At 28.4% G+C, this 27,770-nt stretch overlaps 1 protein-coding gene across 1 annotated transcript; it reads left to right on the forward strand.

Annotated features, from left to right (window-relative positions):
• On the forward strand, window positions 1-27,770 carry LOC105627701 (putative ferric-chelate reductase 1 homolog). Its single transcript, XM_012208978.1, has 12 exons — window positions 1-10; window positions 9,163-9,482; window positions 10,022-10,113; window positions 16,315-16,474; window positions 22,381-22,578; window positions 23,189-23,284; window positions 23,850-24,006; window positions 24,896-25,122; window positions 25,968-26,208; window positions 26,512-26,624; window positions 26,968-27,081; window positions 27,630-27,770. The coding sequence occupies exons 1-12, from the start codon at window positions 1-3 to the stop codon at window positions 27,768-27,770; spliced, it is 1,869 nt and encodes a 622-aa protein (XP_012064368.1).

Below are 27,770 nucleotides of genomic sequence, written 5' to 3' on the forward strand. Positions count from 1 at the left end.
ATGAGGACCGGTGAGTGTTTGCGCAGCAGTCGCACATGCGAGTTTGAACTTCAGCAGGTGGCATCAATTTCGGTACCATGAACAAATAACATTGTAAAAAAAGAATTATTAAAATTATAAGATTTTCATACAAAAAAACTTTTTTAATATAATGTTAGGACCTATGAAACTGCTACTTAATTTTTAAAAATTGCTGCGAGTAAAACAGATAGAGTAAAGCGGGATAATTTGAATAGGTTAGCAGAAATTATGAATTATATAAAAAATTGAAGGAAAAATTGGTGTATTCAATTAACATATATTATTGTATTTACAATAACAAAGTACAAGAGCATATTTTGTATATTTGATTGAATAACATTATGTGACCTCAAACTTTTATATTTCAAAATTTTAAAATTTCTTTAATCTAAATTACTTTGTTGTGAGTGCGAGTTTGGTTTTTTCTGGGTAAATTTTCTTCGGAATCGAAGAAAAAGCAAGTATGTGACCCGGTTGTTTAATAAATTATGTTGTCGGGGTACTAATTTTTTCAAAAGCATATTAATTATTGACAATGACCTGTTTAAAAATTGATAAACAAGTAGGTTATATGTTTCATTTAATAATGAACTAGATAAGAGCTTTGACATTATCGATTTTCTTACATTACTTGTTCGCCATTCTCTATTCATCAAAATTGAGTAACAATCCGTGAAACAATGTATTATCTAAGTTAATAAAAACAGTAAACGAATGATCTTTTAGCTAAAAAATTTTTATCAATTTTTTATTTTATAATTACTAGTTCGCTAAAAAAATCTTAAGATTAAAATCAAAATTTTTCTTTGCTTTTCCATATACATAAAAAAAAAAAAAAACGAAAAGACGAGATAATTTTACCAGATTAGTGTTTTATACACGATTAAGAAATCATGGCTTAATAGTAAAACGTTAAATGTAATAAGATAAATTTTACGCGAGTCACGAGTCTTTTAGGTTTTTACATTCTTATATTTAAATATAAAAATTCTTTTAAAATAATTGTTCCTTTAAAAATAATTGTCTAGTGCTAACCAATAATAGCTAATGTCGAACTGAGACATTTTCTTAGCTAAATCTGTAGCTATTAAAAATTATATTGACATAAATGTATATCGATTACACCAATAAAAATTGTTTTATTTTTAGGCAAAAGTATTTTGCGCGATAACCTTTCGCTGAGAAAATTAGATTGCATATAAGGTGCAACGTAAAATAAAATTAGAAAGATAATTTGTGTATAAAAATAAACATGGATTTATTTTAAAGTTTACGAAATGACGTTATGAAGAGCTTGCACAAGATGTCATAAAAAATTCAACTGCTTCCTGCCTATTTTAGAAGTCAAGAATAAATGTGATTCAAATCTTTTCGACAGTGATTCAAATTTTTTCCGCTACGTAGAAATTAATTTTCTAATTATCAAATGTATAGAATTGTTGTATTACTATTTATCCCCTTGTTCTCTGTTATATATAAAATTTTTTTAATGATATAATTAATTTTCAGTTTTTTAATTTTAGAAATAAATTAATTTGAAAAAGTAGTTCTTCTTAAACAAATAAATAAGTTACCAGCTAAAATATATGATTCTTAATATAATTTATTTTTAATAAAAATACATTTAAACTAGTCATAAGTATGTGTTGTAGATATTTTGTTTTGAGAAAGAAATATGATAGATTTTGTAGAGTCTTGTATTGTTTATTTAACTGAAAATAATAACGTTGAAATGTATAAATCTGTTATTTTTTTAAACATAAATGAATGAACGTGGAAGAATTTAGCAAGCAGCTTTTCTTTAATCCAGGTCATTGTGTGTCGTAGAATTACGATGGGAGCATGATTCTTCGCAACGATAAGCAGAAGATCGAATGAATTCATTGGATCCTAGATCCTTTCGATCGCTCCAGGATTGATTTCTCCGACGTCGATTAACTTTAATCAAGGGACAATAGTCTCTTATTTTCTTCTACAGAGACAGAATTTCGAAAGAGGTACAAAGAATAGAATTATGTTAAAGTTAATCGACGGTTAAAGTTAATCGACTTTGGAGAAATCATGTCATTTTTTTGAAGATATTATGTTGTATAGATATACTGTTTCTTATTCTAGTGCAACATTAATTCACCCAATGATTCACTTGTGGGTTTTACCATTTATAAGAATAAGTCATCTTCGCCAGTTAACTGGTGATTTATTTCTCAAAGCGACACGAAGTAACATCATAATTTGTCTTAATTATATACTCTTAATTATCTCAAATAACTTTAGACAACTCATCGAGTGAACATGCAAGAAAATTATTTCATGACAATCCTTGTATTATTAATTTTCTGTATAATTTTCTGGTAAAAAAGTATGAGTAACATGAATCTTTGTTTTATCATTGAAAGTAAAAAGTCAGTCTGTTGAGAAAACTAAACTTTTCAATTGTACAGATATTATGAAATACTGTAAAAAAATAATTAAAGAGATACGAGGATGTATATCAAGTCCATCTTTAGATACTGATTGTTCTAATCTGACTGATTAATTCAACCTGTATGTAAGACAAAGCGAAACAATCGAAACAAGATCGATGAGCTGGAGGAGAGAACTCATTAAAGAGGAAGCCGTTAGGAATAATTGCGGCGACGGTGAATGACATCTTTCTAAATTCTTGTTCTGGTGACTCCTAGCTTACGTAACTGATAAAATTGCGAATCAGCGTACTGACGCGAGAGTAATGCTCGCTGTAGAAATTCTAGGACAACACAGGGCGACGTAACCATGGTGATACGTTCACCAAACATGGAAGACGAGGGCACGATACTTTGTTTGCCTGATGACATTCGGAGCAGTAGAAACTTGCAAGTTGCACGAATACAATTAAATGTATCTCATTCGAAGAAACATGTCATGAATACCTAGTTGCTCGACGACGCGATATACGTCCAACCTAAAAGAACTCGGTAGAGGCATTAGGAATTCCACATTTTATTACGGTTTGCAAACATTAGCTTATTATGCATGAAAAAATTATCTTAAAATAAATAAAAAATTGTTAAATTTAAAATAATAAATAAAATGAAATAAATAAATAATATACAAAGAGCTTAAGCATAGTGAAATATTCTTTTATATTTTTAAAACATTTTATTTACGTTAAATATTTTGTAATAACAAATATAAAAAATGTTTTAAAAGCGTATTACGAAATTAAAATTAAATTAGAAGGCACTTAAATGTCAGGGCGTATCTGAACACTCCTTTAGTACTATATATTTATAGTAATTAGTAATTGTCTCATTTAATCCATATTCTAATTTTTAATAGTTATCCTATATTATATTACTATTAAAATATATTAAAATAATATATATTTCATACAATACTATACGGTGTCCTAAAATTCGCGGATATAAATATTGCAGCAAGAAAGTTTTCGAAAAATTAAGTAAAAAAAGTCATTTGTAAATTTTTATTTTAAGTAATAATAAATATAGAACCGATTGTTCTATCTTCTTATAAACTATGTGGTAATTTATCTAATGAATAAACAAAAGAGTAAAGAAGTAAGAACATAAGAGAATAAGAGAGTGAATTAGAGAATGAACTAAAGTTTATCAAAAGGTGCAACAACCCAGTCATAATGATTTAAATATGGCCAAATATATATAGACTATGTTTAGATAATCATCTGTGAGTATTATTGAGCGCGATTTAGGAACATATGATCATTTAAAACTATAGATATGTATTTAAACCTCTATTATCGAATCATTTCTTAAAATAAAAATTGATAAATAAATTTTTTACTAAATTTTTCGAGAACCTTTTTGCTATAGTATTTTGAACTGTGAATTCTGGGACACTCTATATATTTACGCGCGCGTTAGTTGATTTTTTATTTTAAACAAAATAATATTATCTTGACATTGAATTAACAGATTAGTAATCCCTTATTAATCGTAAGCTAACTAAACGCATGACTACGCGAAAGTGTATCATGCCGATCATGTGAAGATCAGGTTACATAACAATATGCAGAGAAATAAGCTATGAAGAGAAGCACTGAATATATTGTTTGCACTGAATATATTGTTAAGACACGTTGATCAATTTTTTTCATTGTATTTATAAATGCGAATGAAAAATATTGATAATTTTTATTGAAATTACAGAATTGTAATCGTATTGATAACTGTGTTTATTTTATTTAAGTACACAGTCATCATAGCTAATTTCTACTTTGATAAATAAAATGGACTTTTTACCTTAAATTCAAAAACATAAAAATATTTCATAAACAACATCTATGATAAAACAATAAACAAAAAATTATTTGTGTTTCAATTGAAAAAAATTTAAAAATAATTTTTAAATATAATATTAATGTTTTTAATAAATAAGAATTTTAAAGTATTTTTTCGGGACTAAAATTGAATTTCAATGTGATGTTATAAGACTAACATATTGGCATTGTATTAACATATTGATAATAGAAAATTTTAATTAGTAACATAATTAATTAAATAATATAAGAAACTTTTGCACGCAATAAATTGTTATTGAATCAACTTTTGTATATATATCGTGTTGGGAATTTCCTATGCGTTCACAAAGGACCATGCAGGAAGAAAATGCGATAAATCTGTGTGCATATACACATATGTAAACTCTGTGTACGTGTCAACGAGCTGTGCTTGCTCGTATATCTATGTACGTATGTGTTTGACGCCACTGATGAGTCACACACGTTGTAAATCGCAAAACGAAGCCTTGTGCTCGTTCTTTTCTATACAATGAAATAATGATATATGATCATGCTAGACATGCACGTGATTATCGCGATCTTAATTTCTCTCCGATCTGTCTCATAAAAATAAAATTTGCGATGAAATTTTTTATTCTATATAAGAAGATCCCAAAATTCGCGACTCAAAATACTATAGCAAGACAATTTTCAAAAAATTAAGTAAAACAAATATCTATAATATCTCAAATATTTATAAATTTTTATTTTTATAGTAGCTTTTAAAATATAAGAGTTTAAATATGACCGACTACGTTCAGACTACGTTCAAATAGTTTATCTATGAGTATTAGTAAATACGCTATAATGTAGTTCATCACTACTTTATCGCACGCTTATGCCAATCTAAAAAGTCTGTAATTGTTATTTAAACCTTCGTTTCAAAAAGTACTGCCACCATTATTTCAAAAATTACTTAAAAATTTACAAATAACTTTTCATTTAATTTTTCGAGTCGAATTTTTCGACTATCTCACACACATTTTAAGTCGTGAATTTTAAAACTAATATAGATAGTATTTATTCTATATAGACAGCTTTTAGATCACATTTAGATCTCGCTCTCTTACGATTTTTATGATTAAAATCAATCGTCCTGATTTTTCAGTATACCATGTCTCGTGACGATCGCAACTATTTGCAAATTGTGAGTCCAAGAGAAATAAATTCATTCGTAATATTGATCTGGACGGAGCCAATTCACTTTCACATTGCTGTATTGTTGAGATAATTGTATTCTTTGTAAACGCCTTTCCCAATTATTAATTATTGTGTCCACGTGTTGCATTGTGACGTGTATATGTGATATAGAGACATGGAAGTGAAAAACAAGTAATAGAAGGCCAATATTACAAATCTACAATTGGTATTTATATATATGTATACGTGTATGTATATACTTGTAAGATGATTATTTTTATGAGACTAAAAAGACGTTTGAAACGATAATGTTGATCAATAATATCGTACAAAGGATATATACTGTTAAATTCATAATTAAATTACATTTAATTTGAATTATTTTTAATCATTTTTATAAGCCTTTTTTTTACTTAATATATCATTAATTTAATTAAAACAAGGAGTTAAATAACTTTCAATAAAAAAATATTAAATTTTTGGCTCAAATTCGACTTATTATTTTTTTTTATTAAATGAATATGGATATTATTTACTTTAAAAGAAACCACAGAAGTGGATTTACATTTTTACATACATAAAAGTTAAAAATAATAAAATGTTATATTTAACTCCAAGAATTGGGTTACCAGTGCTCCTTTGATATCTGACAGTGTAGAATGTCATTAATTTATATTCTTCTTCTTCTTCTTCTTAATTTATATGTATAATAAATTTTATATGTATAATAATTTTTGTAAATGTTGAATAAATAATGATATGCTAATAATAGTTATATAAAAAAATTGATTATCATTTTCGCTATATGTATTCATTAAAATTATTATGTAAATATAGCTTCATATAATATAAATATTTAAAAAGAATGCATACGCGAAAGTTTGTTGTAAAGAACTATGTAAATTATGTTTAAAAATAGTCATCTTTGTTAATATAATAATTGCTATATTATATAACTGTGTCAGTATGTTAATTAACTGCAATTCTCAAATCTTTGTTAAGAATCTTCATCTTGAGAATCTTCGTCTGAGTTATTACGCATCGTTTTAAATCATCATTGAAAAGTCAACGTCAAATTCCTTCATGAATGAACCAAGTTATGTTCTCGACAACGCGACAATCATCCATAATTCCTTGCAATGAATTTACACCAACATGTATTGCGGGTGACCTAATTCTAATCGGTTAATTCGAAGTATATGTATGTGTCGTTGCTTGTTATGAAAGTGCAAAATAGTGTGGTTAACAGTTATCGCAAGTGATCGACCTTGTCTCGAATATGCATATTTTGTAATTATAAGAATTCGCGGACGCCACGTAAAGAACGTGCGTTTTATTGCTGACTAAGGTACTTCTTAGTAAAATACAATCTTGAAAAAATACGTACAAAAATATTCATGATATTAAAATATGTTTTTCGTTTTAATGTAAAATATGATTATTGATTAAAATATAATATTTTTTAAATAGTATTTGAATTGAATTGTTTGATTGTAAAATTAATTAGATTTTATTTAAATTTAAATATCCGTTTAATTTTATCCCTAAATTTAATGTACATTATTATGTACATTCTTTTCGTTTTTGTTTGTTTTTTTTTTAAACAAACTTATGTATCAAATTGTAAAATTAAAGCTCTGATCCGCTGGAAAGTATAATTTAACGTAGTAATAAGACTAAGTTTAACGAATATGTTACGCAAACGTAATTTTAATGCGACGTGCTTCGACTTTGATATATAGGGAAATATTCCTGCAATAAGTATTGCCGTGGCTGCGTGGCATTCAATGGCGAGGGTCAGTCAGCGGTATTACATAATGACAGGCATGGGGAATATTTTAGTAGTAGCGGGGCGTTTAGGAATGCGCGAACTAAGAATCTCGTAAGGAGCTAAACTCCCAAAGGGTGAAAGTCAGTTCTTTCAAGCGTGGGATGTATACAAGTGAACGCGCTTGTTTCTTCAAGTCATTCACTCTTCTTGTCTCACTCCGTCGTTCATTAGTATCTCAATAACGTATCTCCTATTATCTCTAAGTATCTCTTATTATCTCAATTCATATCTCTATCACATGATGAACATGATTGAACAATTAATAATTAACTTGCATTCTTAACGTATTATAAAAAACATATTATAAAAAAATTGTTGGTTTATCGCCAATAATTCTCTAAGTTATATGATTCGATCAATGATTGTTATAATGCTACATATCAGAAGTATTCGAGATACATAATTTTTCTATGTTTTTATAGATATAAAATAAATCTTTTGTATCATGTTCTATACTAATAGAACAATAGGAAAACAATTGAATATCTATTTAGAAAGATTATGATTGTTTAACTAATAATTAATGTTGAGATTATATATTATATATTATATAAATAGATGTATTGCTGAAATCATTGCACAAGTATGTACAATAGAAAACAAAGGAAATGTTAAAGAATATACAGAGTATTTGGAAATTAGTGATAAGTTTTTCGCACAGGGACAAAATGGATTAAACTGAGAACAAAAGTCCTCTACTATTTTGCAATTTTCGCAATAATTAATAAGATATTATTAATTGCTAAAAATTGCCGAAAATTAGTCTTTAATAATTTTTTACTCAAATACTATCAACTTTACAGAAAAATACACACGAAAATTGTTTATTTTCTTCTCATAGAATTTTACGAATTTTTTTAGAAGTTTTTAAACACTGCATTTTTCTCATTTTTATCAATATGAGAAAATACGGTATTAAAAAATTCTAAAAAAATTCTGAAAAAATTCTTAGAATTCTATGAGAAAAAAATAAATAATTTTTGTCTTTTGCAATTTTTCTATAAAGGTGATAGTATTTGAGTGAAAAATTATAGAAGACAAATTTTCGGCAATTTTTAGCAATTAATATCTTGTTAACTATTGCGAAAATTGCAAAGAGGATTTTTCTTCTCAATTTAGTCCATTCTGTCTCTGTGCGAAAGACTTATCACTAATTTCCAACATCCTGTATATTCAGCTTGAACATTGAACTTGCAGTTCGCGACTTGATTATATTTGAATAAAATTTATATATAAATTTATATATTCATAAATGAAACTAGATGAATCATTATTTTTACAATTTCTAATCGTTCAGCAATTATTAATGCAAATGCGGTTGTTGCAATTGAAATTTACACATGAGATTACGTACAAGCAAAGAAATAAGACGTGCATTATGGATAAACGACAACGAATAGCTGCCAGATGCACATTTCTGTTTACGTCATATCGGATAAATTTAACATCGACATGAACATAGAACATTAAACTGATTAAACATACAACGCGTATTGTCTGCATTCGTGTTTAAACACATGTGTTGTTTCATTTAAATATTTCCCGATTGTCTCGTTATTTCTCATGAGAGAATAATCATGATGTCATAATTCGCTTTTTCATGTTTGTTATGGCTATGCATCAAAGTTAATTACAAATGTGATGTTGACAACAATTTAAATCTAACAATGTAAAGGTATTTATGTACGTATATTATCTATCTATATTAACGTGAAATGTTTTAAAAAAAATCTAATCTCTGTCTTAACGAATTTTTTGATCAATTTAAAATCACTTTTTTCCAACTTTTTTCCAACAAAAATATTATACAGCACAAAAAATATTACGTTAGTTATGCTTATTCTTTAACTGTTTTTGTTTTGTTTTGTTATAGAAATGCCTAAGCCATTGCTGCTTCTGGTTATCGGTTTGCTTGTAACGGTGCTGGGATTACCCAATGGGGCGCCACCGCGAACATGCTTCGATCTGACGCCACGTCATGAAAATACCTCTCCGCAATCGTCGTATCCACCTTATCAGGTACTACCCGCAGCAGGACAAGGTAGAGTCCGTCTGATCCTTGGAAGTCCAGAGGGTCTCGCATACCAGGGCTTCATGATCCTCGCTAGGGACATTGATACCGGTGAATACGTGGGAGAATTCATGAACTTGCCCGAATCCGCAAAAATTGTGGAATGCACACAAGGTGTAAAGGTATTTTCTGCACCGTAACATTTTTATTTCTCTCTTTTCTATCTAGCTATGTTTTAAATCATACTAAAGTAAAAGATTTTAATATTTTTATAAACATCGAGATAATATTTATGAATATTGAAAAGTCAAATATTAAAATATTTTAATTCGTATTTTAGAATTAATATATACTTTATTTTTTCGAGTTTTGAGTGAATTTTTTTAATTTTTCAAAAGAAAAAAATGAAATATTGCGTCACATTTTTAAAGTTTTAATTTCTAAATATTACAACAATTGTTATTTTTAATTGTACTATATAAATTTGCAAGAAACCATTGTAGAGGCCTATTTTTCTGCGAGTAAATATATATTCCACGATATTAATTCTATAATTTCGCCATTTTTGGTAATATAATGCATTGGAGCTCTATTTTCCTATAACAAATATTTTTTTATCCTCAATGATTTTTCCAAGATTTAATAATTTATCGAGATTCTTTCGCAAATACGAATAATGTGCATTTTATTGAAAAAAAATTTTGCTATTATTTATGTTTAGAATGGCGTGACTCATACGAATAAAAACCAGAAGCACAACCTTGAATTCGATTGGGAGGCTCCAGTTAATTACGAAGGTACCATTATCTTCAAGTAAGTATTGTTACATAATAATAATTATACTTTAACGACAATCACGCTACTTAACGATGAATTTCATTGAATTAAGTAAAGTTTGAATGAGTTATCGCACAGAAGAATTCCTGTATCTTGATATAATCTATACCCCTACAGTACAAAGTTGCACAAAAGTTGCAGCAATATTGCAGAGATTTAACAATATTGCTGCAAATTCTATATTGTATGGGTATAAAACAAATTTATTGACGTTTTTTTTTAAAATTAATGTTTAATATTATCAGGTTCGCGTTTATAAAATTTGCGTCCAGGAACTCGTAATGTAACTCTTCGAGCGCTCAATCTAATCTTTCTTTCCACTTTAATGAATACAACTTTCTTTGCACATTTCTGACTAGAATCACAAATACACCGACGATACTATTAATACTGTCTTATCAATGATAAATATCATGTTAATCATTGTTATTAATCATAAGTCTTGTTAAGACTTAAGAAGCAGCAGTCTGACATTTTTAAGTATGTATACAGCTGTTAACAGTATTCTATCTTCAGTTATTGCTTCAACGATTTATAAAATTGTACCATAAACGTTATTATTAAATTATCGTTTAATTTCTTTATTTGTCTATTTTCTTTTTAAAGCTATAATACGTCTAACGTTTTGGCGTTCTAGGCTCCAGAGTTTTAACCACAACAACTCATAGATAAACACGTTACTGAATTAATATTATTCAAAATTTGTATGCTGTATATTTGTTACTCAATTTATGCTCCATAAAAACAGTAATTATTTTATTATAATTATTTTATCATATATATAATTAATATCCCACAAATTTGAAACTATACAAACAATAATATAGCGATAAATTTTATAAAATAAAATTTTAATAATAAATTATAAATTAAAAATTTTTTTTATAAATATATTATATAAATAATTATATAATTATATAATAAAATTTATCGCAATCCTAAATCATGAACAATAATGGACTTTTTTTTTAGAGATATATTATAGTTTTATTTTATTATGATTAATAAAATTAAATACAATAGATTATTTATCAGATATTCAAATATTTATTGTCACATCAAAGACCGCCAAGGATCAAAACTGTAAGAGTTATTTCCAAACTTGCAAAATCGCGAAGTTGCTGAATATCTATTTATAAAATTTAAATAGAATAAGAAATATCAACGTCTGAAAATGGCTTAATTGTTGAATCATGTTTCTAGTGTCTGATCTCAACCGTTGCGTACACGTACAAGCACATACAGATCCATACGTACGTATGGAGAGGTGCAGTGTATCACACTTATGAATCACAATTAGGTATTACCGTACGCGCGGATGCGGCTCGTGCTTGGAATTTAACGCGCTCGTGCGGGCATAACGGTGTGAGAAACGCGCGAAACATTCCTTATGAACTTTTCCTCGTAATAATCGATGCGGAGTTACTAATGCATGTTTAATAGAATGCGCAGCTGCGATCCCCTGTTAAAACTTCGTAATTTATTTTGCGAGTTTTTTTATTTTGTTTTTACGGTACCATTCGGGAATTCCTTGCCACTTTTGTATTCTGATATTTATTATGTATTTCGACACAATCCAGTATTAACAAAAAAGAGAATTTACGTGAAAGTATTTTCAATACGTTTAATGTCATGATTCGCATTTTGATGTGCTCTAATAGTTCTGCATGAATAGGGAATAACTCTCACTATTAATAAATGTCAAGAGTTTTATAATCTTATTATATAATGTTAATAACTTTTACATAGGAGAAATAAGATTTAAAAAATAATTAAAAATTTATTTTAGAACAGTATATATTTTTAATTTTTAAACTTTGAAATTAATTTTATAATTGCTAAGTTTGTTTTTATGCTTTGTAATTTCCAGACATTCATTTTAATTTTTATGAAAGACAATCGAAAATTAGAAAAAATGAATCTCTCACTAAGATATAAGAAATTCTTATTAAGATATATTACACAGTATCACATATACATATCATCGAATGTATGCTGCATTTGCGCTGTATTCTAATATATTGAAAATAAAAGAAAAAATATAAATTTAAATACTATTTTTAATTTCAGAAAAATTAATTTCTGTGAATTCACTTTAAATTTAAATCGCATTATTTTATATAATTGACATATTTTCACCAAAAATTAAATAAAAAAATCTAGTGTGTTTTATATCTAAATAATTTCTTATCATAATTTTATACGAATAATATTATCAATTCAATTAAAAACGTTCTCTGTTACATGTAAATTTTTTGATCTGTAAAATAGAACTTTAGATAATCAGTTATAAGAATATTTCTTTGACAATGAAAAAAATTAAATTTAATTGTTTAACACACACACACACACACACACACACACACACACACACACACACACACACACACACACACGCAATACAACTGTATGTAAATATAAAATCACGCGATTTTACAATTTTAAAAGATTAATATAAAAATATAAAAATGTATGAAAAATATATAGAAAGATTACCAATACTGTCATTTTGCGCTTTATTTTTATATAATGTTTCTTAAACTTAAACCTAAAAATAAAATAAAGAAATTAATACAAAATAAGAAAGTGTCTATTATCAGATAATATAGCAATTTTTATAATACTGTGCAATCATTAACTTTTATGTAAGATAAGTGGATTGTACAAATGAACAACTAACAAAATAAGCTTCAAAATTGACACAGTATTCAGTAATGACTGCACATATTTTTATTCTTTTTCTTTCACAGAAATCTGTATAAAATATCTGTATAAAATACGTAGAAGTGAATATACATAAGATTTTCTAGAATCTTTTTATTTCGATATAACGTTTTTTTGTCCATTTATATGCACATTAACCTCTCTATATACAAATATTCACATTTATATCATAGAATTCTTAGGATTTGGAAATTTTATCCATTCGGCCAATTTCCATTTTTATTTACGTTTTTACCTGGGATGTTTGTACATCTGTACACAATGCTGATTTGTAAAACGAAAATATGTAACGAAAATTTTTTTTTTAAAGGTTTTTCTCTAAATATATGATTGTACATTCAGCTCCAATAGGGCTATTTTAGATAAAACAAGACTTTAAAGCAAGATTACACAGAAAGAAAAAATTGGCTGAATTAGTGTACCCGATGAATACAAAAATTTGTAATTGAGTTCCAAATTGTATTTATTCAAAATTTTCACATAACAAAATGTAATTATATATTCATTCAAAATTTTGTTGTTTGAGTTTTCAAAAAATATTTATTCACAAAGAAATTATGAATATTTAATAAGTATTCATATTCATCCAAACAAAATACAAACTGAAAAAGAATAAGCAATTGTTACTTATTAGCTATAATCAGTACTTTGATGATTTTAAGTAAAAAAATTTTATTTATTTTTGTCATTGTAATATTCAGATTTTATAAAGGAAACTTAGAAATTTTGAAAAATATTTTAGAAAGATATACATTTTTTATTTATAAATCTATCTATTGGGTTGTCCGGAAAGTTCGTGCCAAAGGAAAATTGAAACGCAGAAGATTTAAATTTTTAATTTCATTTATTAAATTTAAATCTTTTGCGACCAATAGATAGATTTATATTTATGTACAACTTTGCTTCCGCCGTTTTCCTATGGCTTTAGCGGTAAGTGGTGATCGAAATAAATAGATCATAGACGTCATACAATAAACTTGGGCATCTGTCAACATAACTCCATAGAAACATTAGTCGATTTGTGTCTGCATCATAAAGTTATTCTCGATTGAAAATGTCAGTTTACGAGCCAAATTTCTTGTCATTTGCGGGAGGTTTTAATTTTTTGCTTCAATATGAAGAAATCTGCGGCTGAGGCTCATCGAATGCTCTCAAATACTTATGGTGAGGCCGCTATTAGTGAAAGAACGTGTCGTGAGTTTCAACGCTTCAAGAACGATGATTTTGACGTCCAAGATCATGCTCTGAATTTGATGGGACCAGCTCGGCGTAGCGTATTATGAACTGTTAAAACCGACTGAAACAATCACAGGCGATCGGTATCGAACGCAATTGATGCGTTTGAGTCGAGCATTGAGAAACAAACAGCCGCAATACAACGAGAGATACGATAAAGTGATTTTGCAGCATGACAATGCTCGACCCCATGTTGCGAAAGTGGTCAAGACATACTTGGAAACGTTGAAATGGGAAGTTCTATCCTACCCGCCGTATTCTCCAGACGTTGTTCCCTCTGACTATCACTTGTTTCGATCAATGGCACACGGCCTGGTTGACCAGCACTTCCGGTCTTATGAAGAAGTAAAAAATTGGATCGATTCGTGGATAGCCTCAAAAGATGACCAGTTTTTTCGACGCGGGATTCGTACGCTACCCGAAAGATAGGAGAAAGTAGTGGCCAGCGATGGACATACTTTGAATCATAAATGTATAATCAGTTTTTTACAATAAAACCTCGAATTTCGGAAAAAAAACGGCGGAAGCAAAGTTGTACACCTAATAAATAAAAAATGTATATCTTTCTAAAATATTTTTCAAAATTTCTAAGTTTCCTTTATAAAATCTGAATATTACAATGACAAAAATAAATAAAATTCATTTTTTTACTTAAAATCATCAAAGTACTGATTATAGCTAATAAGTAACAATTGCTTATTCTTTTTCAGTTTATATTTTGTTTGGATGAATATGAATACTCGTTAAATATTTATAATAAATATTTATAATTTCTTTATATATAAATATTTTATAAATATTTTTGAATAAATATTTTTGAGCATCATAGATATTTCGATATAATTCCGATTATACGACAATAATATTATAAATATTTTATTTTGGGCGTGACGTTCATTATGGACATTAAATTCCGAGATATATTATTTATTCTAAAATATATTTGTTTAATCTAGGTTAAACAAGGATGCTCATCATACAAGTCACGGACTAAGCGCACGATGTAATCGTAGCCACTGTTTTTATAGATTTTTGTTTTCTCTTGTAGGCTTGCAAACTATGTGCAGATAATACAGAGTAAAAGTGAAATGAAAATATTCGTAATAATATTGAAAAAATATTTCTTTTTTAATGAATAAAAAAGAAATGTATTCGAATGAATATTTTTATTCATTTTTTATTTATTTATTCGAATATTAGGTGTATTCATCGGACACACTAGGCTGAATATGGCATTTTTAATTGGTTACAGCAGCCAATTTTTGCTTGCGTTAGCTAATCGAAATCTTATATATACTGACATTATATATGATGGATAGGCTAACGCAACCAAAAATTGGTTGTTGCAGCAAATTAAAAATGCTATGCCATATTTTACCATCTAATTTGCTGCAGCAGTCAATTTTTTCTTTCAGTGTATATATATATATATATTATATAAATTATATATATTATATAAAAATTATAAGTTAATTTATAGCGTTTTATAACATACAAATCTACTGGAATCATATTGTCAAAAAAATGAAAAAGAAAAAATATAAATAAAACTGATTTACTCTTTCACGAACTCCGATTAACGCTAATGATTTATAATTAACTCAATCATCACGATTACCAACTAAATAATTTGTTAAAAGAGAAACAGAGAGAAGTTTTAATTTATTAAATCATTATTGACAAACTTGTGCGATCATCAATTAACTTAATGCATAAACCATGCAAAGATTATAGTGAAAAGGAAAATTATGTAAAACGATGTAATATTATCAATAATATAACCACTATTAAACTATGAAATATGCAAAAGAAAATTGTAAGCATTTTACTTTTGCATTTGTAGAATTTGTTGTTATCTAATTTTGTATAGAAATAATTAAGCCACAAATATATAAATTATGAATGTTTTATTCTTTAATTAAATAAATTATGTATTTATCAGTATTAATAAAGAGCAATAGTTAGTTTCCAAATAATTAAGAGATGCCGCTTATAATCTATGTCAGTATCGGTAACTTTCCTCTGTATAGAAATACAAAGTAAATCATTTTTTTGATATGTCTAATTTATCATAATATCTAATTTATTATAACATCATTAAAGCGTTTTTATAATATTAGTTTTGTATGCTTTAAAACGGTTTTTGTCAATTAGTATTTTTGTCGAATCTGCTTTTACCGTACACTTTAATTTCATTGACCCTATTTTCTTCTGTAGCTCCACCTTCGCTCAGGATTATTACACGTACTGGGTTGGCGTGGAGTCGCCTAAAGTTACCGTTGACAAGCGGTCCATCACGGTATCGACTTCATCTACACCTATCACTACCTTTAGAACCACCACGCCGCCCTACTACAGCCCCACTGCCAGTTATGCGGTGAGTATTATATTTCCTGTCGTGCGCGCCGTCACCATTATAAGGTAAATGCGCGTGGTAGTATTACAGCGTGTTAAACGTTGTAAGCGGCCTGTAAGTCCCGATAGGTGTGGCTTTGCGAATATTGCTCGTGGGATGCGTGGCTGTCGACCCAGACGTCGAGTACAGAGGATTCTCGTTAATCGCATTCGAAGAACTTATTTAATTTGTGTTTGTTATATACAGAATATTTCAAAATCTATTAAGAACGTTACTTTTACTATTCTTATACTATTCTTATACTATTTCACTGTTCTACTCTATAATTGCTTGTTTCTCCATGAAAATATTGATGCATCTATAATTTTGAAGTTTGAATATAAACAGCTTCTAACAAATTATACATCACAGAGAAAAAATAGATGAAAAAAATCGAAATTTTCAGTTAATATTATAAATAAACTTTAATTTTTATTTAAAGTTTAATTATAAAAATAATTAATATCGGGACGTATTTTTTCTATAATGAAATATTAAAATTTATTGAAGCATCTACTAAATTTAAATTTGATTTATTTATTTCGAGCATCTAATGCATATAGTATCTTGAAAAATATTCAAACGAATGCTAAATAGGTTGGATTGAATCTTTTAATAAGCGTAACTTTATTTTTGACATGTTGACATGTTGTATTATTAATGACATGTTGTATGAGAAATCTTGCTTGTTAATCTTATATGAAAAAAATCTATCAAAATTTTCCTGGAATATAATAATAGGAAAATTCATTGTTTTCATTGAATTGTTTCGTTGTATTATACGTTCACACGGATTAAAACGGGCGTTGGGAAAATATATTCCAATTTCTTTCGCATGAATGGGTTGTAATGATACTCTAATTATTAAAATTGTCAGCTCCAAGTGTATTATATTTGCCAGATAAATAATTAAATATTCATCGTTAATGAATGAGAAATAAAATAATTCATAAATCTACATTTTACAATTTCGCGAAATTCAGACTCAATTAAAATATGCTTATATTCTCATATCTACGTTCGATGAACATCACTTATAACATAAAATGGATAATTAATTAACGTACAATGAGTACGTTGAGCTGTGTGATATAAATTCTGTGAATATAAATTCTATTAAAAGTCTAGAATAAAAAGACATTTTAACTGATTCTATATCGTTCTCTTTCCGTCTCATTTATATGAACAAAAATTTTAAAAATTTCGATTATAATACGATAGAAAGAATTTCTTCTTGTTAATCTCCATTTTTCACATCATATATCTAATATGCGTTATGTAGAAAGTAAAAAATTTGAGAAGCAATATAGCAGCGCGTGGCGCACGAATGCATGAATTATGCATCTCTACATATGTATACATACACGGCCCTTAGCTGTATACAATAAAGATATAACACGCGACCGTAACCAACATTCTGGAATTTATGTATGCTTTATGTATGTACTTTCACCGTTCACTTCCGCAGCCATTCGCGATTTCGTGTCATAGATTTTTTATGACTCCTTATTTGTTTTCCACGGATTTGATCTTTATCACACGTTCGAGGATCGCCAAGTAGAATAGTCGAGAAATTATCGGATGTCATTGATAAAATATCGAGAGAAAAAGAGAGAAAGAAAGAGAGAGAGAGAAAGAGAGAGAGAATGCTAGGTTGCGAGCATCTTAGTATACAACTTAGTGCAACATGCTTAGTGCATTATTTTCTAAATTCTTCTTTAATGGAGAAATTTTATGAGCCATGCATCGCTTGTGATCAAGAGATTCGCTGCAGTGTATTTTTTTCATTATACTTTGCTTTTTAATTTTGAAAATTATATTTTTCATTTTATAAAATAAAATAAAATATATAAATATTCAAATATATATGAAATATATTTGAATATCTTTATAAGAATCAGTAAATTTAAATATTTATTCTAAGTGTTTTACATAAAAACATGCTTGATAATATTGAGAAAAGATGATATATAAAATATTGCAATACTCGTAGAAGCTGCAACCAGACATAGTTAATCCTTAATGTATGAAATAAGAATTTATAAAAAATGTGAGAGAAATCTAAGAGAAAACTTGGGAGAAATCTTACCAGACTCCACGCAATATTTCTAAAAAAACATAGGGAGAGACATAAAGGCCTAATTTAAATTATTACAATTATTATTAATCTCTCTTTCATACATATTGCATTTTTTAAATTTATTCTTACTTATTAATTGGAAATCTTAAACATAATACTTGTAATAACTTGCATCTTTATATATTACATAAATTTTTCGCATTATGTATATTATAGTAGTGGAATCCATTTGCAATTTATCTTTAAAAACGATATAAAACGGAAGAGTGATCGTTTCTTCAATATCCTCTATAAATTGTTAGGTTTTTTGACATAAAACTTTGCTATTCAGATTTCGAAAACACCTTTCCAACGAAAAGAATTGAGAATATTTTCCCATTAAAAAGAATTATTTTTTGACTTAGTTAAACAATATGTTTATATACGAGTTTATTGAATAATTACGTCCTGCCGTGCGGACGAGCGGCCTTTCCTTGAAAACGGTGCTCGATCGTTTGCGAGAAAAAAAGCGTAAAAGTACACCAAAGAGCGGTAATGGCAAACGAGGCCGTCGGAGCGTGAACGCACGATTTCGCGGAGCGTATCTAAGTTGAAGGCTGGTCGTCAAACTTCTCTTTCTCTCGCCGCAGATTTCCTTTTCGTTTAGCTCTGAACTACGCTCCCGCGAATTGTTGCGCACGATTTGCTCCACAAGGTCTCCTTTATTAGGATTTCTTGCTGACTCATACATTCCTTCACATTATTAGAAACAATTGCATTAAATACTTTACTCAGACCATTTGTTAGATTAAAAGATTATTAAAGATTTACCTGGATAATTAAACGTTATTTATATTTATAATTCAAGTAATTTATCTTTCGAGATGTCATAATTTTATAAAAATTTGTGTAGTATTTGTAATATTTAATTAAGATATTTTAATGTTTAATGTTTTTAAAATCTTGAAATCAGAGACACTAAAGTTTTTTTTTATTTTTTTCAATATATAATACATATATGTAATATACAAAGTTTTCAGTGTAAAGGTCAACACGATTTTTCAGACACTTCCGACAGTAAAAAAAAAGATTGAAGGGTAAGTATTCATCTGGTTTATTTAGACCACATGCGATAAAAAAGTTAAAACATTTTTTTTTATAAAGAAATCAAAATTATCTTAAATGTTTTTAAATAGCACCATACAAATTTTTTTTCTTAATATTATAGGAATCTTCAAGATGAATTCAAATCACTGTCGAAATGTCACTTTTATTGATATTTTATTGATTTTATTGCATTTTATTGATTTTATTTGATTAAAAAAGAATATGTATGTATGTATGTATGTTTTGTGTAGTCAGAGGTCGTAAGTACTGCTGTTACAATTAATGTTATAAATTTGATATTAAGTATCTTTATTAAGTATCAATAAAATCAATAAAATAATCAAAATTGATATTTTGATAATGATTTTAATTCGTTTAAATACAACGTTTTTACAATGGACGTTTTTATTATGGAAAAAAATTGTATGGTGCTATTTAAAAAATTTAAGATGAAAAAAATGTTTTTTAAATTCTTTTGTCGCATCCTGTATAAAATAAATTATTCCCCTTTTGTGTATTATATAAAATAGAAAATATTCACCTTTTAACTTTTTTTTTAACTGTCTGAAATATCTGAGAAATCGTGTGAATCTTTATGTTGAATATCTTACATTGGAAAATTTTATTTTATTTTATTTTATTTTAAATTTTATTTTATTTTAAATTGAATAAAAAATAATATATGCTTTTTCAAGCATAATAATTAAATTATATAATATAATTATAATACATTATTTATATCGCCTGAAAAAGCCATTCTATACATTTATTTGATGATGTGATAAATATCACTATATAACTGAGTGATCGAATTGATAAAAGACGCTCTTTATAGAACATAGGGAGGTCCAGGTTTGTACCCTGGAGTGATACTTTTCAACAAATTCTTATAATGTTTCAAGATTTGCTTATTTATTATTAAATTACTTCAACATAATTTGTGATATTATGTATTCCCATTTCAGTCTGAACTGTTTCAAGACAAAATAATCGGTGCGTTTATGCACAAGCTAAGATTCGTCTTAACTGAATATAGTTTTTCTTCGCTTGTTTATGTTATTGCATAGATTAGTATTCATAGTCATAGATCTTACATTCAAGATCGTCTTAAGTTCAGTCTTAAGAAAACACGAACCAATCAGAGAGCCGTATTAGCGTTTTGAGACATTACTTGAGACATTACTAAGACAGTCTTGAAATAAGAACAGATTATGAATATCCTTAGGGCGATATGTTTATTATTGTGTAATTATTTAACTGCTATTCAGCAATATTCTATTGAAAATTTGTTACAAAATGTTCTAATTTATTTCTTGTGTGTATTTTTATTTATAATATCTAAATTTAGGGATTAATCGGTCGTTATATTATTATAATATATTATTATACTGAAAGAAAAGATTGATTGAATATGACATAGCATTTTTAATTGGCTACAGTAGCCAATTTTTGGTTGCATTAGCCTATAGTAGACTAACAAAGTTGGCTAACAAATTTTATATCGAAATCGTATATTGACACTACGGATAGTTAACGCAATAAAAAATTCGTTGTAGCCAATTAAAAATGCTATGTCATATTTTATCATCTAATTTGCTGTAGCAGTCGATCTTTTCTTTCAGTGTAAGATACTCTTCAATCAAGTCTCAAATTAAATTATATTAAATCCCTTAATTATACTTTTATATTTATATTAGAGATATATCAGAGATATTTTAGTTCTATATCTTTGTGTTCGATAATCATTGATGGAATATATATCTTCTTGATCTTACGACAAGTAATCCTACGTGCAAATATTACGAGTTTAATATTCGCATCGTTGCCATAATCGTGAATATCCTTGCATCATAGACAAGTGTTAGCGATATTTTAATTCTAATATCACGTCACGTTTCATTCATACTTGGTAATACAAAACTCAATATTCACCTCTTATAAAAAATTACATAAACATTACATTGTTTATAATTTTACTCTGGAATAATATTATTTTTTATTTCTTAAAATGCAAGATTTTACCTTAAATCTTACGTTTTAGCTTAAATCTTTTTTTATTATACGTATGTAATGTTAAGTTATGTTTCTTATTTATCATAAAATTTATTCTCTTTTAAAATTTTTAATTATTTACATAAATGAGGAAAAAGAAACTTTAGTTTTATATATATGCTTCTGTTCTCTGTTTTATTCTTCTTGTATATTTTCCAAAATTCTATAATTTAATATTATCTGTATTTTTTCTCTAATCTTTTTGTTTCGCTTGTAAATCCAACGAGAGACTATGTGTTTTAAGATATAGTTTAAATAATCTTTCTGTTTAAAATTTTTTAGAATTCTATGTAGTTTAATATAATCTGTATTTTTTTTCTCTACATCTTGTTGTTTATCTTATATATCCAAGAGACTATTTAAAGATAAACTTTAAATAACCTTTATATGGCTTGTTTAATGGTAAGGGAGAATATCTTCCCCCGATATATCGAAGTGAAACATTTCCAAGACAATCTAGGTAAGCAACTCTCGATAATCGACAAGTATCCGAAACTCCTTTGCTCGTGCTTCGTTCATTTTCGTTCCGTCATACAATTTCGAATCAAACGACGGAAGAACGTTGCGCAATCTCCGCAAACGCGTCGTTCCGCATGAGATACTATCTCGCGAATGGTATTCCTGCCTGTAAATTCCTCGCGTCATCCCCAGGTGTGTGTTCTCGTTGCAGCCGAAGGCTGAGGATCCATTCTACACGGGCTGCCACACCACGAAGAACTGCTTCGGCGCGCCAGCAAACTGCATAAAAACCAAGGATTGCATCGCCGTGGTGGCCGTGATCGTGCAGGGCGACGAATATCATTTCGAGATGCAGGCGCAAAAGGGTGCCAAATTCGTCGCTGTCGGCCTGTCGGATGATAAGAATATGGTAATTGCGAGACGCTGCGCTCGCAAGCATTCCGCGTAACTTCTTCTCAAACTCCTGTGCGATTTAAGTGGAAACTTGCAAAGAAAAAAAAATCCCGGCGAAAGTATTTTATATTTAATGTGTGAAGTTACTTTTCACTACCTCCTTCCCCCCCCCCCCGTTTTCTATCGGGCTTCTTGAGATTTCTATTATCTTGCTGCAACATTTGTCTGCGCCTCTTTTAGTATCTTTCTTCAACTGTAACTGCTTCGAAAAAAATTTAAAATTTTGTAAATTTGGAGAACTATTACACCTTTCCTTCAAGAGATATTAATAAACAAAATATTAACTACATCGTTTGCGCATAATAAATATATCTCAACTAATTCAATAATTTTAACGTATTAATCATATTTTAATCTTTTAACTCACATTTATATATAATTATTACTCAGATGCTATTGGATTTCTTTATCACGCTGATTAGTTTATTTAACGTCGTCGGACGTAATATTTACTCGGCAATTAATGTCATCAAAATTAATGTGATATATTTGTAATTAATTATGTACGCAATTTATGGGATTAACAATTAAGTGATAATGGGAATAATAAGCAAAATTGTACACAGGGCGAAGACAGCGTGGTTGAGTGCACGAACGAGAATGGTGAAATTGCGTTACACACATCTTGGAATTCTGGAAAGCGCAATACGCGCTATAGACTGGTGAGTATCGTTTACTATGCACCGCTCTTCGACTAGATGCACTGTTGTGTTAATTAATTCACTCTGTGCTCTGTCGCGCGCGAGCAACGAGTCTGGCCCATTAAATCCCAATTATTATACTAGCCGACGGTGTCGCTCCCGCTACGATAATGCTGTAAATCTTTAAACCCTACAAATAATTACGAAGCTCATATAAGAGGCATTTCCTTCCGTTACTCGCTATAAACTCATTCGTTAACAGTTTGACCTCAAATTTTACTGCATATTATTCATTGGAAACAGCATATTAACGGATTAGCTGTTTTAACAAAATTTTAACAAAATTCGAATTTCAAGTTTTAAATCATGAAACTTAAATACTAAAAATTTATTAAATATAAACGCTTGAAATTTATATTTAATTAAATTTCTTGCTAAATCAAAACCGATTGCAAATTGATCGAAGAATATCTCTACAAAGTATTTTAAAAATCATGTTATATATATCGCGAATTATTCTGACTTACATAGTTCTCTAAATTCGCGTCTAATTATTGATTTTGCTCTGTTCGCGATTCGTCGTCAGTCGGAAGGCGCGGTCGAGTTGGAGAATGCTACGATCAAAAATGACGTGATATATTGCAAGTTTCGACGGGACAAGCGTACTAGCATCCAGGGACATACGTATGACCTTGTCAACACTCCGTATCATCTCCTCGTGGCCGCCGGCACAGATCTAAAACGTATGTATAAGCTGAATATATAATATATCTCAAATCGAAATTTTGCTTCTACTTTGAACCTTAGTTTTAGGACGATACATACGTATGTAGATTCTAAAGATTTATAATTAGGATGTATGTAGGCTATCTCTCTCTAGAGATTTATAATAGGTTCTAATCTAATAAATTGAATTCCTACATTGAGCCTGTAAATGGCAGTTATTGGAAAATTTCCTACTTTTAGGTTCAAAAGAAATTTTCTAAATAGAAGCTGTGGTTCAGTATATTAAAATATAATATTATTATATTAAAAGAGAGGTCCTATTAGTTCAAGTATAAAAACAGATTTATAAGATTTAATTGAAGTTGAAAAAAATTCAATGTAAGATTAAAAACTCGGATAGAATGTACAATTTCATCGTTATAAAAATCTACGACGGAAAATTATAAATGCGAGGAAATTGTAATTGTTGCTAATTACTTAAATTACTCAGGGATACAGGTTTTGCAACTTAACGAGTAGTATCAGATTTATAAAGTAATGATTTACCGCACTTTTTTAAATAGAGAAAGAAAAGAAATCTTGACGGACTTCGCAAAGTTCACTTCACGTATATTTTTGCCAAGAGCAAAGTAAGAACTTTACGACTTTCTCGATGCAGACAGGTTAGGATAACTGCAAATTTGATAGCTTCCTCATGTTTCTGCTCAAACGAACAGGAACATGAATGAAATGCGATTCGGGTAGATCGGCTTCTGGAATTCTTACTGGCGCGATGATTATTGGATTGATTAAAAGTAACGTTATACAAGAAGCCTGTATGTAAGATACAGGAAGTTTACCTCAACTTTTATACGAAATGATTTACGTCATTTATGGATATTGCGTTGCTGCTTTACTCTTTTTTAGCAAATGGCGTTGATTTTCACGATCTTATCTATCTTGGGACCAGCACCTCAAAAAGATTATCTGACGTCGGGGAATGGACTGCAGCCTCTGACCTACTGATTCGTCTTCATGGTGCACTTATGTTGGCATCGTGGATCGGCACGGCCTCCATCGGGATGCTACTCGCAAGATATTATAGACAGACCTGGGTCAACTCCCAGTTATGTGGAAAGGATCACTGGTTCGTTGTAAGTACGGAGTTTTCAGGCTAGCATAGATATTCTATTTAATATTATTTCTCATATCCTTTTTTCAAAATTATATTTTTTTATATATTCTCGTTGGATATTGCAATTATAGAACGTTTGTATTGTAAAATGAAAATACCTGTTATTATAATAAATTTAACTCCTTTTGTTATAATAAATTGTTGTGCATCTTGCATAATTTTGCAATAATTTTGTAAACAAAAAATTATTTCTATTAATAAATTTATATAAATTCTTTATTTTAAATTTATTTTATATGTAAATTTAAATTATTTAAAATTTTACAATATTTAAATGTATTGTAATATAGATTTTAATAAAAATTAAAATATTTAAATGGTAATTAAATATTGTATTTAGCCCAATTGTAAATGACTACTTTTAATAGCTATTATATTTAAAAATCTCATCAGTTAAATTAATTCATTTCTATTAAAGAATAAAGAGCTATTTTTATTTCAGGCAAATTAAATCTCAAATAAAATTTTTATCAAAATAAATTCATTAAACATTGTATATTATTATTATCTATACATTTTGAATATTCATTGAATTTCTTCATAATATATTTTATTTAATAAAAAAATTTTCAATATCAAGTCACAAGTCACAAAAAATGTATGATATTATCTTATTATCTTATTTTTAGTATATAGTATCGCATTTTATTCTATGCGATATCATTAACTTTACGTTACTTGAATATCTAGCATTGCTAATGAAATAAAAATACTATTCTTCAAATCACGCAAAAGAAAAGCGTCCCACATCGTCTTTTTCGGATGTCTTTATTTGTAATAAAGACCTATCAATTTTTCCCTAAGTGGCATAGATTCTTTATGGTGCTCACGTGGTCGATGACGATCGCAGCCTTCGTAATAATATTCGTGGAATTGGGTATGTGGAGTTCTGAGACGATACACGCTTCGGTCGGCCTGGCAACCACAATTCTGTGCTTTATCCAGCCTTTCATGGCAGCTATGAGACCACATCCTGGCGCACCACGAAGAGTTCTTTTCAATTGGGCTCACTGGTTCGTCGGTAACGTGGCGAAAATATGTGCTTGTAAGTTTATAAATACAGCAATAAATAAAACTTTTTTTTTATATTATATTTTTCTTTTATGATTTATTGTTATTTGAAGAATTTTTCTTACAATTTTCTAATTTCTTATACTTTCTTTACAATGTAAAAATTATTGCAGTAGGTAATAAAATAAATGGAAACTTTTGTCTATTTCAATTTTTTATTATTTGATATGATAATAAAAAATAATAAATAATAATTTAATACTAAATAAATTTTTTTTTAAATATTCACGAAATAAATTAATACTTAGGGTTAACTTTCAATAAAATTTTGTTTTAGTAATCGCGCTTTTCTTCGCGGTACGACTCAACAAGGCTAAACTTCCAGATTGGGTTGATTGGATCCTCACAGCATTTGTAATCTTCCATGTTTTAACTCATCTCATTCTTACAGTAAGAATTTTTTATTTATCAAGTTTACGCAAAAAAAATTCTGGACATTTCGAAAAGAAATTATCAAAAGAATTGAACAATTTATTAATGCAAACAATTTTGTATAATGTAGCAATTATAATTTCGACACTAGATCTAAATCAATTAGTATCAAATTTTGTTAAATCATTGTATTTTCATAAAGAAAATAAAAATGATATAAAAATTGAATTTTATGCAATATCTTGGAAAAGACTAAGTAATGAGATATTTAACGGAATTTGTGTCAATGTCGAATAATAATCACCTTACTCAAGACTTAATTCTAATTGTGGTATTCGTGACATTTTTGCTTCTATTGCAGTTCCTTGGATGTGCTTCTGACAGACAAGCTAGTCAGAGAGTGAATTCATTCCCAATGAAAGACATGCATTCTCGTGGATCAATGGTGCATCCAGATGCGAGACGAGACGCTCCCGTAAGATTTTCTAAAATAAAAATGACGTGATCAACTCGTCTTCTAATGCGTGTCGATCTGCCGTAAGACGTTAAAATAAAATTGATAATGAGACGTAGATAAACGAAAGAAAGGATATTGTTAATAAATTGCATTTTTTCATATATATTCTTCGTAAACATTATAAAGTCTATGGCGAAATCCGCATTCTGTAACATAAAAAAGTACACTCCACGCGTTAAAGGACAATTGATATTTTATAATTACATAAATTAGAAAATTACATACATCTTTAAATAAAATTATTCGAATAAATAAAATTATTCGAATAATTTAAAAAAATTTGATTTGTTTTGATTAAAACAAAATTGCAAGAAAATTCGAAGGATATAGGATGTTAATATCTTGTTTCTTAATGGAAAGCAATAAATTGTATAAATTGTATAAATTAATCAACAGTTCACATTATTATATTAATGTTGATAAACGGTATCGCATCGAAAAATAATAATCTATTACACAAATATGAGGACGCAAACAAAGTCTCATTTTGAATATTTTCCTGACAGCACTCCGGTATGCGGAAATTCATTTTCGGTGTGTACTTTGTGGTTATCGTCGTGTTCGCCGCAGTCCTCATAGTGATCACCGTGTTGGCACCTATCGAGGAAACGTGGGCCACCTTTACCGATACTATCTCAAATTACTAA

This window comes from Atta cephalotes (genome assembly GCF_000143395.1).
Source record: "Atta cephalotes unplaced genomic scaffold scaffold00010, whole genome shotgun sequence".
Classification (NCBI taxonomy): Eukaryota; Metazoa; Arthropoda; class Insecta; order Hymenoptera; family Formicidae; genus Atta; species Atta cephalotes.

What these genes read in the sequence shown, in the direction of transcription:
- LOC105627701 (XM_012208978.1), top strand. An exon ending in GCCCCACTGCCAGTTATGCG is followed by an intron (nt 16,475 to 22,380) that starts GTGAGTATTATA and finishes TTCTCGTTGCAG; the next exon opens with CCGAAGGCTGAGGATCCATT. An exon ending in GAAAGGATCACTGGTTCGTT is followed by an intron (nt 25,123 to 25,967) that starts GTAAGTACGGAG and finishes TTTTTCCCTAAG; the next exon opens with TGGCATAGATTCTTTATGGT.